Source organism: Lissotriton vulgaris, chromosome 6 (assembly GCF_964263255.1).
Source record: "Lissotriton vulgaris chromosome 6, aLisVul1.2, whole genome shotgun sequence".
NCBI lineage: Eukaryota > Metazoa > Chordata > Amphibia > Caudata > Salamandridae > Lissotriton > Lissotriton vulgaris.
Window position 1 is genome coordinate 1257922714 of NC_141694.1, and position 15974 is coordinate 1257938687.

A 15974-nucleotide genomic window follows, 5' to 3' on the forward strand; every position below is an offset into this window, starting at 1 on the left:
CTTTTGTTTTGGTCTGTAGCTCTTCCAGCCTTACACCTGTTACTTTCATTTAATGAGGGAGGTGTGTTATATCCTGTTACTTTTAAGTGCCTATGTTATTTATGCTTGTACCACTTTAACTGCATGAGCCATGCTGTGTTTCCTTTTAACTCTGCATTCTTAACAGAGCTTTGCTCATACAGCATTCTCCACTGTTAGTCAGTTGTAACCTGTGTCCTGCTGTGTCAGGACTGGATGCTGTGCTGCTCAATAAATCATCTTTAACTACAACTGCTTTCTTGGATCCTTACAAGGTTGTAATAAAGTTTAGTGCAGTCAGCTTTTGAAGTCTTTTTTTCCTAATGCCTGTTTTTTGGTATCTTTCGCGCTACCCATTTGGCCTGCCACAGGTGGAATGACACATGGGAGCACCCAAATGGTTACGCACATACATCATGCTGCTGGGGGAGTAATGGTAGGTGAGAGGAGATGCTAGTAATTGAGTTGGAACTATGTCTTGAATGTTTCCCTTGTCCTTCCATGCTAGCGATGAAGAAATGGCCTTTAGAGTAGTTATTCAGCATGACACCTAACATTCACCTATTCCTTGTCTTGACCAAAAGTCACTCATTGCTATTCATGCTCACTTATCTTGGGACACATTTTTCAAAGAACATTTGTTCCGGTGACCTTGCAGTACTTTCTCCCCCAAACAATAGAAATTTACATTGGATTCAATAAGCCTGTAAGAGTTCTGTTTTGCCTTGAACTTTATGTTGGCCGTTTTAAATGTTCCTGTCCCTAGTGACCCCACATAAAGGGGACAAATGGAATGCCATGTTTGTCCTGGTAATACCATACCTTCTAGGATGCACTGAATGTTGCAGAACTGAAGATGACTGCAAAGTGATAACCTTGTGCCCTCTGCATATTTTGCAAATTGGAGCTTCAGTAACTTCTCCCTTGAAGGTACTGCTTTAAAGTGCAAAGGTCAACATAAGTGTGTTATATCTAGATGATGTAGGATTCTCTTCTAATGTTAAGATCTATTCAAAGTGAGTGAATCTTTAAAGATTCCTGATGCCAATAGCATTCCAGGTAAATGTTATTTCATCTACTATTCTGCTTGAAATCATATAGACAACCTTGATGATTATGTAGCTATTCCTTACTTAAGCTGAGTGATTTGGGAAGTGTGGTCTATTGATAGGAGAGGGATAATTTGTGGAGGGCAGAGATGGCGGTTACTGAAGGTGGGCCTTGTACTGGGTTGTGCCTGGCTCTCTTTTTTGTGTATTTACAGCTAAGAGTCTGGACATTCCAAGCCCGAATTACACAGAGGAGCAGCTACATGATGTTCAGTGTCATACTATACAATTCTGAAGGAGACTGGGTAAGTAAGATGGGACGTCAGAGGGGGGAATTACTTATACATTTCTGTGTTTCCTTTATCCTCCATGGATGTATTTCTGTCACATGTTAGTTGTGTGAGACACATTTAAAGCTGAAATCTGAAGGACAATCGTCCAATTTTGATTATGCAATTCAGGATGCTGAGATCCACTATGATGAAATATCTTGAAGCTGAACATTCACAAAGTAAACTGCTGCCACAACAATTTAGAGATACGCAGAAATACTGAGATGCTTTGATGAGCGAAAAGTCCGGTAGCAGGATAGCCATTTACATCTTATGCAGAAGAGTGGCAAGATGCTTGCTCTTCATGAATTAAAATACAAGCAATTTTAACCCAAAATAAATATATAAGATTCTCTTGTGAAAAAGGGTATCCTCTAAGCCGAGCAAAGAGTTGTAGCATGACCAGTCTACAGAGCTTCTTTTTTGGGCAGCACATCTGTATTCTGTCTGATTACTGGTGATACAAAATCAGTTGTAAATAAACAAACTCTGATTAGCTATGAAATACAACTGATCCATCGTAAACAAAAGCAACATATTTCAATTTTATTCGCTAAAATACATGATTAGATTTACATGTATTCATATGATCTGTCATAACGGGCAGGCTATAAGGTGTTATTTCAACTTTCCTTTTTTCTTTAAAAATTCAAAATGAGTCAATCATAATCTTCCAACACGTGCGCCATAAATGTCCATTTTAGCATTAACTTTCATTCAAGGGCCTCCTTGTGCCTCAGGGACATGGGGTGCATGCAGGGAGCACTACATGTGCCCCCTGTGTGCATGCACCCCATTTCCTGCGCGTCATTGTCATTGCATGCCATACCGTGCAGGAACTGTTTTTGACGTTCCCATTGTGGTGCCCACTTTCGCAGGAACTGCAATGAGAACGTCAAATAATAGTTTTAAAATTTGAGAGTGACCCCTTAGCACACCAGGGGAATAGAGTACTTTAAACAGTAAAAAAGGGGGATTTCTTCCCTTGGCGAGCAACTGAAGTTACACAGACATAATAGTTGTCTAGGTCAACTAAACACAGTTAAATAGGTTTTGTACGCTATAATGCACCCACACAGTAACAGTATAGTTTTGTCATTTATTTAGTAAAAAATGTTTCTATATATTACATTGCTTAAAAACAAGCCATTGCGCGCCTTTTGAGTCGTAAAAAGAGGAGCACACAAGATTCAAGGCTATCGGGAGTGGGAGACTTTTTGGACTGTTTATCATTAGAAAAACGAGACCCATGCCATAAGAAGAACCCACCCCGCGATAGTTTTACTCTTACCCTTATAGAATCGAGATTGAGATTTGGCAAACAGTTACATTTTGGGGCAACTAATAAGGATTAACAGACAGCCCGTATATACAAAAGTTAAAGGAAGAATCGCTGAGGGCAGTGTCCATTTAAAAAAATAAGTAATAAGGTGAAACCTACAGTCAAAGAAAGAGCGGCTTCTAGGAGAAGCGATTTTAAAATTAAGAAGGAACGCTTTAAGACTCAAAAGATGACGCGAGAGAAATCCTAGAGATACAACTTAGGGTGATGTAACCAGGAAATCTCTTTGCAAGTGGCAACCAACCAGTGCCCAGAAGCAGGAGAGACTGATCATTTAGTCTTGAAAAAGATGGCAGAGTATCAATAAAGGCCATCGAAACGCGTCAACGCCATTGTTGCACAATCAAGAAACCAAATCTATCCTGTAGACAAGATATACAATGGGTCCAGGTTTAGATTCTGTGAATACCAGGTTTCCAGATGTGCTAAATATAAAGACCTATAAGAAGTGTCTGTTTGTATCTCCCCCAATGTGTTTCTTGTTTCTCTTTAATCAATTCATGTTGATGAAAATTATTTGTGATTTAATGTGTTTTTAACTATTATGTGTATAAAATGATGTTAATGTAATTGTAAACTGTTTGTATAAAGGCGCGCAATGGCTTGTTTTTAAGCAATGTAATATATAGAAACATTTTTTACTAAATAAATAACAAAACTATACTGTTACTGTGTGGGTGCATTATAGCGTACAAAACCTATTTACTGTGTTCAGTTGACCTAGACAAATATTATGTCTGTGTAACTTCAGTTGCTCGCCAAGGGAAGAAATCCCCCTTTTTTAACCTCAAATAATAGCCCGCCAAACACAAGAAATACTTGTAATCGGGCGGGTGGCCTGACCACGGGTTTGGTGGTGCGGCTGCAGGGCAAAACCGACGCTGCACTGCCAAACTCGTATCTGGCCCCACAATGGGACATAAGAGCTTGGCTAGCAGGGAACATATATATCAGAGAAAAAGATTTACGAGAGGCAGGAAAATATGTAAACCCATGTTCTGCCATCTGAGAATATCGGCAGACATATCCACCAGAGCATAAGATCTCATTACATGCAACAAAACAGCCCTAGCTATTTCCTTTTAGCTACAGGTGCTTCTTGAAGAAGAAGAGTTTAGCTCTTGAATACTAAAAGATGAGTCTATCCACGGGTTAAGGATGATGTTGAAGTCCACGCAAATCATCAATAGTTCTGACCATTGATGTAGCTTAGAAAACTGACAATTAAAGACCACAGGATCATCAGTGTTGGCCCAGTTGAGTACACATTGCATAGTGCATAATAGGCCCCTGTTGTCTGTTGCTATGAGCCATCATCCACCTATCCTGAGCCAGTAGGGCAATCCCTCTCCGAGAGAAGTGAAGCAAGCTGAGGATAGAACTTCATCCCGGAAATCAATAAGAGGGGAGGCGTGTTTATTCAAGAACTGAGTTTACTGTAGGCCAACTAAATGTGGATGAAGATAGCGTAGAACCTCTTTAATTAATTTTTGCTTATTAGATGCTTACATTTAATTGATATTCCACAAAAGAATATGAAGATGCTGGTCAGGACCACACCCCAGGCTAAACCTTGACATTCTTGATTGAATAACTTGCACACCCTGAAAGAGAACAACAGCACAGAATAATTCTTGGTCCTAACGTTACCATCCACAACCATAAGGCCTCATTTTTTCCCCAACAACCTGACCAAACATTCCAACAAAAAAATCAGTATAAAGACAAAAGTGACCCAGACCCTGGCCCCGCCACCCACCCCGGACCCCAGCCTTCCCCCAACCCTATCTCTTCCATGCAAGTCCCAGAAAAAGGGCTGACCAACCCTGGTCAAAAGAATACCACTAGCACTGCAGTAGACATGAGTATATAAAGTCCCCTACCCCCCAGAGCACCGCAGAGCAAGGATGGATGTGGGAAAAAGAACTAAAGGGGTAGGGCAGTGACCGCCCGTGACACCCGTGCAAAGGACCAAAAATGTTTTTACCCAGAGCCATAATTAATAAATGAAGAACCCTCATGAAACCTTCATGAAATCTAACCTAGGTGTCAGCTGACCCTGCAGACCTAAAGCTTCCATTAACAGAGAGAAATAAAAAAAAGAAAAGAGGGAAGGCGTACCCGAGAAACTAAGTTAACCACTCTGTAACAACCTACAAGGAAAAAGAATCAAGAAGAAAAAGACAAACGAGAATCAACCAGATCCATTGGTCTCCTTATTTCCCTCCACTGACTTGGTCAAGAGCTCCTCACCCCAGGCTGTTTAATACATGAATACATTTGCTCCTCATATTGGATGCACAGGTTTGCTGGCTCCAGTAATGAAACCGAAGTTCCAAGCTTTTGAAGTTCCGGAATATGCTCTCTCAACTTCCAATGCCAAACTACAGTCTCATGAGAGAAATCTGATCGAACAAAAAAGTCCAATCCTGCCGCTTCACTGGTGATCCTGGATGAGCATCCATGTTTATCTACTGAGGGAGGAGGAAGTTACCCACATATATCAGGATGGCTTGTGAATAACGAGGATATGAGAATGGATAGCGATGGGCTCTCTGAATCATGCTGTCCATGTCCAGCACTCCAGTGTCGAAAAGGCTTCCCTAAACAACCAAAATATATAGCCTCTAGGATTGGTCCTCTGATCCCTCGAGATCCTCAATATCTTGAGGTTATTCTGGTGAGACCTAGTCTCCAAATCTTAAACGCTTGATTAGAGCATGGTCATTGGAACTACATGTCATGGGATCTGGCTCTTGACTGCTCTCAAGAGAGTTTTATGGCTTTTCTGAACCTTCTGAACTTGCACAAGTTGTGAGTTGAGGGTGTCCATATTTGCAGAGAGTTTCCATTAATCCTAGGGTTATCTCAGATCACAATTCTTTATCGAAGAAATGGGCTGAGTGTTATCTTTCCGGTTCTGTTATAGTGCTAATGAAGCTGCAATTTCTGGGATCAAGGACTCTCAAGGGACTATTGTGAAAAATCCTGCCCTTATCCAAGAGGAGTTCCACAGCATTTATCAGAAGTTGTGTGACTAGGAATTGGTCCTTTCCACAGACCAGATCATCCAGTTTCTTCGGGTCCACCATCATCGGAAACTGTCTGCTACAAAATAGCTTAAGCAAGAAGGTCAAATATCAGTCTTTGAAGTGTAAAACGCTATTGGCTAGGTGGTGCGAGGTAAGGCCTATGGCACCGATCAACTTCCATTGAATTTCTATGTTAGATTGTCACATCTTATATTACCAGTTCTCCATGCTCTATTCAACTCTTTTGAATTACTTGCAAAATTTAAAAAAATAGACCCACATCGTCATCCTTCCTAAGACAGGGAAAGATCCCTTTCTCAGTGGTTCATATCAGCCTATTTCTTTGATTAATGCTGATCCCAAGATGTATACTTAAATTTTAGGAAACAAGCTTTAGCAATGGTTATTTCTGATCTTTTTGATGAAAATCAACATGGTTTTGTTCCAGGGAGGTAAAACACTGCCCATGTCAATATTGTTATCACTGCATTTGAGGCAGGCTGTGCTCAGGGAAATCAGGGCAGAGCAATCATGTTGGACCCTGAAAAGGCCTTTGACTGGGGTTCATGACCTTTTCTTAGGGCCATTATGGCTGTGTAAGGCTTTGGGCCGCGCTTTATTGCTTTGATTCAACAGCTTGACCAGAATCTTAAGGCTTGGGTTTAATGTTCAGGGTCTTCTACCAACCTAATTTAGATAAATCGTGGCACCCATAACTTGATGTCCACTTTCACCTTTGCTCTTTGTGCATTATATAGAACCTTAAATTCAAGCCCTCATGAGCCTGAGAAATACTGCTTTGCTGTGGATCAATGTGAGCTCAAAGTGCTTGCCTGTGCGGACGACATTACCACCATGACCTTTGCCCCAGAGGATTCTCAGGCAGCTTTTGAAAAATTGGCTAATGAGTGTGGGGCTAACTCTGGGTACAAACTAAACTTTGATAAGACCCTGCTCCTCACCATCACAGTCCCTTCTTGGGATGATAGGCGATTGATCAATTCGGTGACCTACCTGGGGACCGAAGTCTCTGTGAAAATGGAGGATGTAAGGGAATCTAATTATGGCGTACTATCCGGCAGAACACAGGAGAGATTGAGTAAGTGGCATCATTTTCACATTGGTATAATCTGTCAATGCAACCTAATCACAGTGATAATTCTCCCTTGCTACCTATACCTTTTTCTGGCACACCATTATATTTAGCCAAATAGTTTTTACACAGAGAGAAGCTATCTGGCAAAAGTTCATTTGGGGGTATAAAAAGCCTAGGGCTAACATACATATGTTACAGCAACCATGACTGGAGGGTGGACTTTAATTACCAGATTTACGTTTCTACTTTCTAGCAGCATTCATGTCCAGACTAGTAAAAGCATTGTGGTGCGAACCAGCTAGGCGGATTGTTTCCAGAATTCCTCTCTTTCGGGGAACCAATATCACCCCACACTTTGGCATTATCGATAGTGTCTATTTGAAGCAAACTCGTTTTGAGATTGACTCTATTTGGGCCTATCCGAAAATGCAGATGTTGGTGATTACATTATTTAACACATTTTGTTATATAGGTTCTAATCCTAACTTTACCCGTCAACTGCACGGATATTGGATCGACTGCTGTCAGAAATCCTGCATACTTACTTTACGCTCTTTCTTTGCGGGTGAGTGTCTTCTCTCTTTCGAGATAATATCACAGCGATTTCTCTTCCTTGCTTGCTGTATCAAGTTGCATTGTTGATGAACTAAGCCATGCTGATCATGAAGCTGTACTGATGAAAATCGAACCGGCGCTGGTAGACGGGCGGTGTCAGGGCAGCAGTGGCGGGAACAGGGGAAGCGCGAGAGAGCAGGCACAGATGAGGAGGGAATTAGAATAATTAACAATAAAACAAAATAAAGATAAAAACAAAGACAGATGCTGGAGAGTGGCAGAAACAGATTAGCAACAAGTAAACAAACGCAATTAGACCAGGATCGCAAAATCTCGGAGGCAGCAGCCTCGAACACACAGGGCCAGGGGCTCCGCAGGCAGCGACGAAGAGCAGGAGCTGCAGGGAGAGTGCAGGTCTATGACCGAAGTCAAGAAGAGTGCCAATGAGGGAGAAAAGGTTCCGTTTTGGGGAAAGAACACTGGTCTGCGTACCTGATTAGTAGGAGCCCAGGGCACACTTAGTCAAGAAGCATCAAACATCAGGCAAAAAGTAGGGGGCACCCATTCAAAAAGGGGATCTTTCCTACACAGCCCCCCAACAAAAGAGGAGGAGACTAACCTTTCATTAGCAAGCCTTAATTGTCACTAAAAGACACTAGTAAGACGTGCTTTCACTTTTTTTCTTTCACGCTTAAATATTTGTAAAGTATATTTCATTCCTGTGCACTTTTTAACTTTTTAAAACTATGATTGGGGGTTGATTGTTGCTCTTGATACTCGCTCCCACTGCAACTAGGGAGCATCTTACCTCCTATATTTTCTGCCTGACTCTCTGGTTCGCCACGGGTTCTTCCGTTTTTACAGAGAGAGTTCCTTTTTCTCTTCTCTTTGTTCCTTTGCTGGCAGCTATTTTGGGTGGGTGATGGTCTAGCATTTTTATTTTTTCCCGTACCTGGGGGCTTCTTAAGCAGATGCCGGGCCTGGCGCGCAGCTGGCGCGCTACTGGTGTGCCGTAGGTAAGCCCACCTGCACCCACCCAAGCTCGGACTGCACTCAGCGCCAGCCCCCTGTTAGTTTGGCCTCAGAAATTAAGGGACCTATTATCTATTCTAGGGATTCCCTGTTTTCTTATCAATGCCTTATGTAGGCATTGCCTGGGTCTTCAGTTAGACCCTCACTGCTGCACAAGTGGCCCAAAATGCTTGGTTTGCGATTTCTTCCTCACTAACTTTCATTGTACCTCTTTAGCTTCTACTAAATTGCCAGAGGCACCCTCTAAACAATTGAAAATAAGTCGTAGTTGTACCCTTAGCAATACCAGATTGCTTGTTAGGCATGCACTAAATTTCGCGGTCTTTATGGAGAGTCAGAATATTGATCTGGCCTTTATCACTGAAACCTGGGCAGATTCATCATCTGATGAGACCGAATATCTGCATTAACCACGGGGTTCAGAATATTTAGACATGACGGCCCACTAAAAAAGGGCGGAGGGCTTCCAATCATATCCAGAGATAATTGAAAACTATTTTCAATATCATTCCTCATAGGTCACTCTGTGAATCTATACATTCTAAAATTGAACTTAATGGTCACTATTCTTTCAATGGACTTCTCAGTTATCGACCACCTGGGTCTAGAACAGCCTTTACAAAATCAATTGGTAGTCTTCTAGAATTAAAAGCTAACGCCAAAGATTTTACTATTCTAGGCGATTTTACTTTCCATATGGAAAACCCGTTTGATTCAGAGTCTCTGAACTTAATGGTTAATATGGATGGTGCAGTACTAACACAAATTGTCCAGGGCTCCTCACACAAAGCTGGGCATCTTCTTGATGGCATTGTCATGGACAATCCACAGCTCATCTGGACATCTTCCCTTCCCTTGACATGGGCTGACCATAAGGTGAGCATGTTTGAGCTAAATGGCCTATCTGAGGCAAAAAAAATAATGCCCACAAATTGGAAGTTCTACTCGACGCCTATGGAGTACTATTGATGCTGGTCAGTTTAATTCAGCTCTTATTCATTAAACTCCATTGGTCAGCCTATCATCAATGGCTGGACGTATCACTAACTCAGTTAGCTCCAGCAAAGAACCTTCATAGCCATAAGACTAATCCCTCTGAACCCTGGTTTACCGGAGATACTAGATGGAAAAAGCAGGAAAGTAAGCGATCAGAACATAAATGGAGACTTGAGTATACACCAGAAGATAAAGAGAGATATAAAGTCAATTTACAGATCTACAAAAAAATGATTCTAATTGAGAAAAAGAAATTCTTTGAAGCAAAAATAGAAGGAAATGTGAAATCCTCTAAGGAATTATTCTCAAACAGTTAAAAAACTTCCAGATCCAAAGAATCCTAATAATAATCAACAATTCTGTAACAAACTAGCACTTCACTTCCAAGACAAAGTTAAATCTCTCTATAGGTCTTTTCTAGATAATAGTCAAACTGTCAATTTAAACAGACCAGCGAAGGACGAGCATAATGTGAGTACCCTATCCCATTTTGGGTCTCTGACGGTGGATCAGACACAAAAGACACTGATGCAGATTAAATTGGGCTCACCACAGGACCCATATCTGGCCAAGATACTTCACTTGGTCCCAGGGGTGATAGCTCACACCTCACGGCCATGTTAAACAACCTCTTTGAAGCAGGATATTTTCCAATAGACTGGAAGATAGGGTCTATTCTTCCTTTATTAAAAAAAATATCTTAGATACTGCTGACCCCAACAATTATCGACCAATTACTCGATTACCTTTGCCTGCCAAATTGGTTAAAAAAAATCGTCAACCAGGAATTAACTGCCTTTTTAGACAAAACAAAGAGTCTTGATATCACACAGTTCGGATTTCGTAGTTATCATAGTACCGAACTGGTGTTGATTTCAGCCACGGAAGAAATCAGGCAGATGATACATAGTGGAGGAAATGCGGCTCTGCTCCTCTTGGATCTTTCAGCCGCATATGATAAGGTTAATCCCTATTTTAATTGATCACCTTGAATCAATTAGGATCAAAGACAATGCATTCAAGTTCATCACCTCTTTTCTGGCTGACCGTATCCAGACAGTCTCTCACTGTGATTTTAACTCATCAACCTTCTCTTTGCCCTGTGGGGTCCCTCAGGCCTAACCCCTGAGCCCCACTCTATTTAAAGTCTATGTTACCCCACTTGCAACTCCAATCAGCTCATTTGGTTTCTCTCTGGTTTCACATGCAGATGACACACAGATTGTTGTATCTGTCACTGATAATCCTGAAGTCACAGCAGTTCAGTTTCACAACTGTATGCTTCATATCAGGAAGTGGATGAGCAGCAACTGCCTAAAATGAAATTCCTCAAAGACTGGTATCCTGTTGTTTGGTAATAACCCCTCTTTTTCGTCGAACACCTGATGGCCCCAGGATCCCCAGTGGTAAAGTAAAAAACCTTGGAGTAATTATTGAAACTTAGCTATCTTTTGAGGGACAAATCAATCACATTACTTCCTTGTCTTTTTTCATTTTGAAAACTCTAAGAAAAGTGTTGCCTTTCATTCCATTGAGCTTTCAAAAGATGTTCGTTACAACTCTTATTTCATCCAAAGTAGACTACTGCAACAAGCTTTTTATTATTATTCAAAATCAATTTTTACATAATTTACAAACGCTGCAGAATGCCGCAGCACGGTTACATCTCAAGCATTGATCCAATTAGACTGGCTCCTAATAGGTAAACCAATCGAGTGTAAGACACTCTGTATTGCCTTCAATTCACAACAAGGTGTAGGCCCTCAATATTTGATACAGCGTTTTCAACGCTATATCCCAGCACGCTCCCTATGCTCATCCACCAGTAGAAACCTTGTAATCCACAGATTTAAAAAAGCCCACTGGGATGGTAGCAGATTCATCTCATGCACAATAAGGCTGTGGAACTCACTCCCGACTAAACTATTAAGACAGATCTACTGGCATTCAGGCAGAATCTAAAAACTTGGCTATTTAGAAAATAATTTTGATATCTTCCAGATTTTTATCCTGTCTGTGTCTGCTAGTGCCTAGGTAGCCCTAGGAAATTGTGTCGCTTTATAAATGTTATTTTAATTTCATAAGTGGAAGACCCTGGAAAGTTCATCTGCATTGGAATGGGCAGTCCCAGGTCAGTGTTCAACTGTAAAGTCTGTTCCCTGTAGGAAGATGGACCACCTCAAAAGTTTGGGATTCTCATCTTTCATTTGCATTATTCATTTGAGAGGTCTGTGGTCAGTTTGAACTGTGAAGTGAGATCCAAACAGGTATGGTCTCAACTTCTTTAGGTACTAAACCAGAGCATAGGCCTCCCTCTCAATGACACTTCAAAGCTGCTCCTTGATGAGTAACCTCCTGCTAATAAAAGCAACAGGCTGGTCTTGGCCATCCTCATTGGTCTGGGATAGAACTGCTCCTATCCCTAGCTCAGAGGCATCAGTCTGCACAATGAACTGCTTGGTGTAGTCTGGAGCTTTGAGAATTGGTGCTGAGCACATTGCCTCTTTCAGGGTGTCAAAAGCGTTTTGACATAACTGTCGAGTTTACTTTCTGGGGAATTTTCTAGAAGGCGAGTTCTGTGAGTGGTGCCAAAATGAATCCATACCCTTTCAAAAACCTCCTATGATACACAGTCAAGCCAAGGAATGCCTTGACTTTGTTCTAGGTTGTTGGACCCTCCCAGTCCAGAATAGCTTAGATCTTAGGTTGTAAGAGTTGCACTTGTCCTCCACCAACACTGCCAGGCAACCTGCCTGAAATCTCCAATTGAGGTTTTCTTGTCATCTTTTACATTCAAATACTTACCTGATCTCAGACCCGAAGCTTCTGCAATCGCCCCCCTCCCAAAGCAGGGAAAAATGGCAGTGTGAATTGCTGTGGGCCATTAACCGCACTGAGGAGCAAGTGGTGTTACAGCTCGAAAGCCGGCACTGAAATAGAAGCAGTCTGACCATTGGCGAAGAAGCCGATCAGGGACCAAGAGGCCGGATAATGCATGCTGGGCCCTCGTGTTACACGACGAATATACTCAGCCAAATGGTCAGCGATCTTTCGAGCAGGAATTGACACAAGTCAAACAACTATTGACACAATATTACACAGAGGTTAAACTAAGTTCCCTAAAATCTTACCAGGCTAAACTATAAATTGGAAGGGCAGTCCCAAGCTATGACTAAAGACTAGATATGATCTTTAACAGCAATCAATACATAGCAACAATCAATCAATCATGGTATTTGTAAAGCGCACTACTTACCTGTGAGGGTCTCAAGGCGCTGGGGAGGGAAATGCTGCTACTGCTTGAAAAGCCAGATCTTGAAGAGTCTTCTGAAGGTTAGCAGGTCTTGGGTCTGCCGTAGGAGGGTGGGTAGTGTGTTCCAGGTCTTGTCGGCAAGGTGGGTGAATGATTTGCCACCTGAGGTCGCTCTTCAGATGCGGGGGACTGTGGCGAGGGCGAGGTCAGCGGAGAGGAGCTGGCGGTGTAGAAGCTGAGTCGGCTGTTGAGGTACTCTGGTCTGGTGTTGTGGAGTGCCTTGTGTGTGTGGATGAGGAGCTTGAAGGTTATCCTATTGTTGACAGGGAGCCAGTGCAGGTCTCTCAGGTGGGATGTGACGTGGCTGCGGCGAGTGATGTCAAGGACCAGGCGTGCAGAGGCTTTCTGGATGCGTTGGAGCCGTTTCAGGAGTCTGGCCGAGGCTCCTGCGTAGAGGGCGTTTCGGTATTCCAACCTGCTGCTGATGAGGGCCTGGGTGACCGTTCTTCTCAATTCAGTGGGGATTCACTTGTAGACCTTGCGAAGCATGCAGAGGGTGTTGAAGCAGGAGGAAGAAACAGCATTGATCTGCTTGGTCATGGAGAGGGTGGAGTCGAGGATGACCCCCGTGTTGTGTTCGTGGCGGTGGGTGTTGGAGCTGTTCCCAATGCGGTTGGCCACCAGGAGTCGTTCCAGGCTGAAGAGGTGGATCCGAGGATGAGGACCTACGTCTTGTCCGAGTTCAGTTTCAGTCGGCTGTTCCTTCTCTATTCGGCAACGGCCTTCATTCCTTCGTGGAGGTTGGTTTTGGCGGTGTGGGGGTCCTTGGTGATAGAGAGGATCAGCTGGGTGTCGTCGTCGTTGGAGATGATGTGGAGGTCGTGCAGTCGGACGACGTGGGCTAGAGGTGCCATGTAGATTTTGAACAGCGTAGGGAAGGGGGATGAGCCCTGGGGTACGCCGCAGATGATCTCGGAGGCTTTGGAGCCGAAGGGGGGTGTGGGGGGCGCTCTGTGTTCTACTGGAGAGGAAGGAGGTGGTCCAGTCCAGGGCCTTCTCTTGGATCCCGGCGTCGTGGAGGCATGTTCGTAGTGTGCAGTGGCAGACAGTGTCGAATGCGGTTGACAGGTCCAGGAGATGAGGGCCATGGTTGCTGTCTCGAAGGAGATGTTGATGGCTTTCCGGAGGTGGGTTGCGATGTTGGTGCTGGCTCTGTTGAAGATGTGGTGTGGGCATGGGTCTGGCGGAGATCTGGAGTGGACAGTGTTCATGATCTTGATGGTGTCATTGTCATTGATGTTGTCCAGGAGAGCAGGCAATTGGTGCAAATTGTGGTCGTGGGGGCGGCGGTATCAGTGGTTGTCGGGGCGGTCATGGCATTGAAGCTGTCGTGGATGTCTGCGATCTTGCGATGGAAGAAGGTGGCGAGCGAGTCGCACAGGTTTTGCGAAGGTGGGATGTCGTTGGTGTTGGTGTTGGAGCTGGGGTTGGAGAGTTCCTTCACGATGTTGAAGAGCTCTTTGCTGTTGTGTGCGTTGTTGTCTAGGCGGTCTTTGAAGGAGGCCCTTTTGGCGGATCTGATGAGGTGATGGTGTCTGCGGGTGGCGTTCTTGTGGACTGCGTAGCTGTCCGGTGTTCGTACACGGAGCCACTTTTTCTCCAACTTTCGGCTGGTTTGCTTGGAGGCCTGGAGGTCTTCAGTGAACCAGCTGGCTCTCTTGCTGTTGTCTGTTGTTGTTGTCTAGGTGGTCTTTGAAGGAGGCCCTTTTGGCGGATCTGATGAGGTGATGGTGTCTGCGGGTGGCGTTCTTGTGGACTGCGTAGCTGTCCGGTGTTCGTTCACGGAACCACTTCTTCTCCAGCTTTCGGCTGGTTTGCTTGGAGGCCTGGAGGTCTTCAGTGAACCAGCTTGCTTTCTTACTGGTGTGACTGTTGGAGGATTTCATGACCGGGGCGAGGGTGATGGCTCAGTTGTCGATCCACTGTCTGAGAATGTGGGCGGCGATGTCGGCGTCGGTGGGGTCGGTGGGTAAGCTGTGGGCAAGGGTGGTGGTTAGCTGGTCTTCGGTGACTTTGTTCCAGCAGCGGCGAGGCATCAGTTGGGTGAGGTGGTGCATGGTGGGTTTCCGGAAGGTTAAGTGGATGCAGTGATGGCCGGTCCAGTGGAGTTCGGTGGTGTGGTTGAAGGAGACGTGGGGGCTTGTGGCGAAGATGGGGTCAAGCGTGTGGCTGGCGGAGTGAGTGGGTGTAGTGATGAGTTGTCTGAGTCCGAGTTTGGCTAGGTTGTCGATCAGGGTGGTGGAGTTGTTGTCGTTGTTCTCGAGGTAGAAGTTCAGGTCCTCAAGGAGGATGTAGTCTATGGAGGCGAGCGCGTGTGAGCTGATGAAGTCGGAGATGGAGTCGCTGAACTGTGGTCGGGGTCCAGGGGGTCTGTAGATGAGGGTTCCTCTGAGGGTGGTGTTGGGGTCGGTGTGGATCTGGTAGTGTAGGTGTTCGGCGATGTTGAGGGTGTCGTCGGTGCTGGTCTAGGCTCTGAGGGTGTTCCTGTGGACAATGGCGATTACTACTCCTACTCCGTTGGTGCGGTCCCTGCGGGAAATTTTATAGCCGTCCGGGATAGCTATAGCGATGTCGGGTGCAGAGTAGGGGTTCAGCCAGGTCTCTGTCAGGAAGGTGACGTCTGGGGAGGTTGAGTAGAGAAGGTCCCAGAGTACTACGGCGTGTTTGCGTGCGGAGCGAGTGTTGAGAAGAATGCATCTGAGCTAGTTGGGTTCTTTCCTGGTGGGTGGGCTGGCGGGTCGTGTGCTGGTGAAGCTGCAGTTCCGGCAGGAAAAGGGCCCTTGGATGCGCTTTGGGGTGGCCAGGCAGTATGTGAGTTCTTGTCCGGTGTTGAGTGCGTGGATGGGGTTGGCGTCGTATCGGTGTTGGGACTCGCGGGGGCCAGGGGTTCAGGTGCTGAGCGCGGTCCAGGCATGGACGGGTGCAGATGGGCTTGCCTTTGGAAGGAGAGGTGGGAGGGAGGAGCAGCTGGGAGGTGGGAGCGGGCGAATGGGAGAGCAGGGGGGTGGGGGCGCAGGGGACGCAGCGGCAGGACCTGGGGGGCAGAACAGCAGGGATACCGAAAGGAAAAGGGACACAGTAATGGCACAGCTGGGAAGGGGGCACAAGGGCAAAAACACACAGTGAGCTGACAAATAATACAATTCACAATGAAAATAAAAATACCAGAAACAGGGGCAAGAGCAGGGAGGGCCTCGAATCCCAGACAG

At 44.8% G+C, this 15974-nt stretch overlaps 1 protein-coding gene across 1 annotated transcript in view; it reads left to right on the forward strand.

Moving 5' to 3' along the window:
- The window catches only part of LOC147708723 (uncharacterized), a 227154-nt gene that overhangs the window by 109317 nt on the left and 101863 nt on the right, over positions 1-15974 (forward strand). The window contains exon 11 of the mRNA XM_086925769.1: positions 1283-1372. Coding sequence (XP_086781895.1) covers positions 1283-1372 — 90 coding nt within the window. The remainder of the gene's footprint in view (positions 1-1282; positions 1373-15974) is intronic.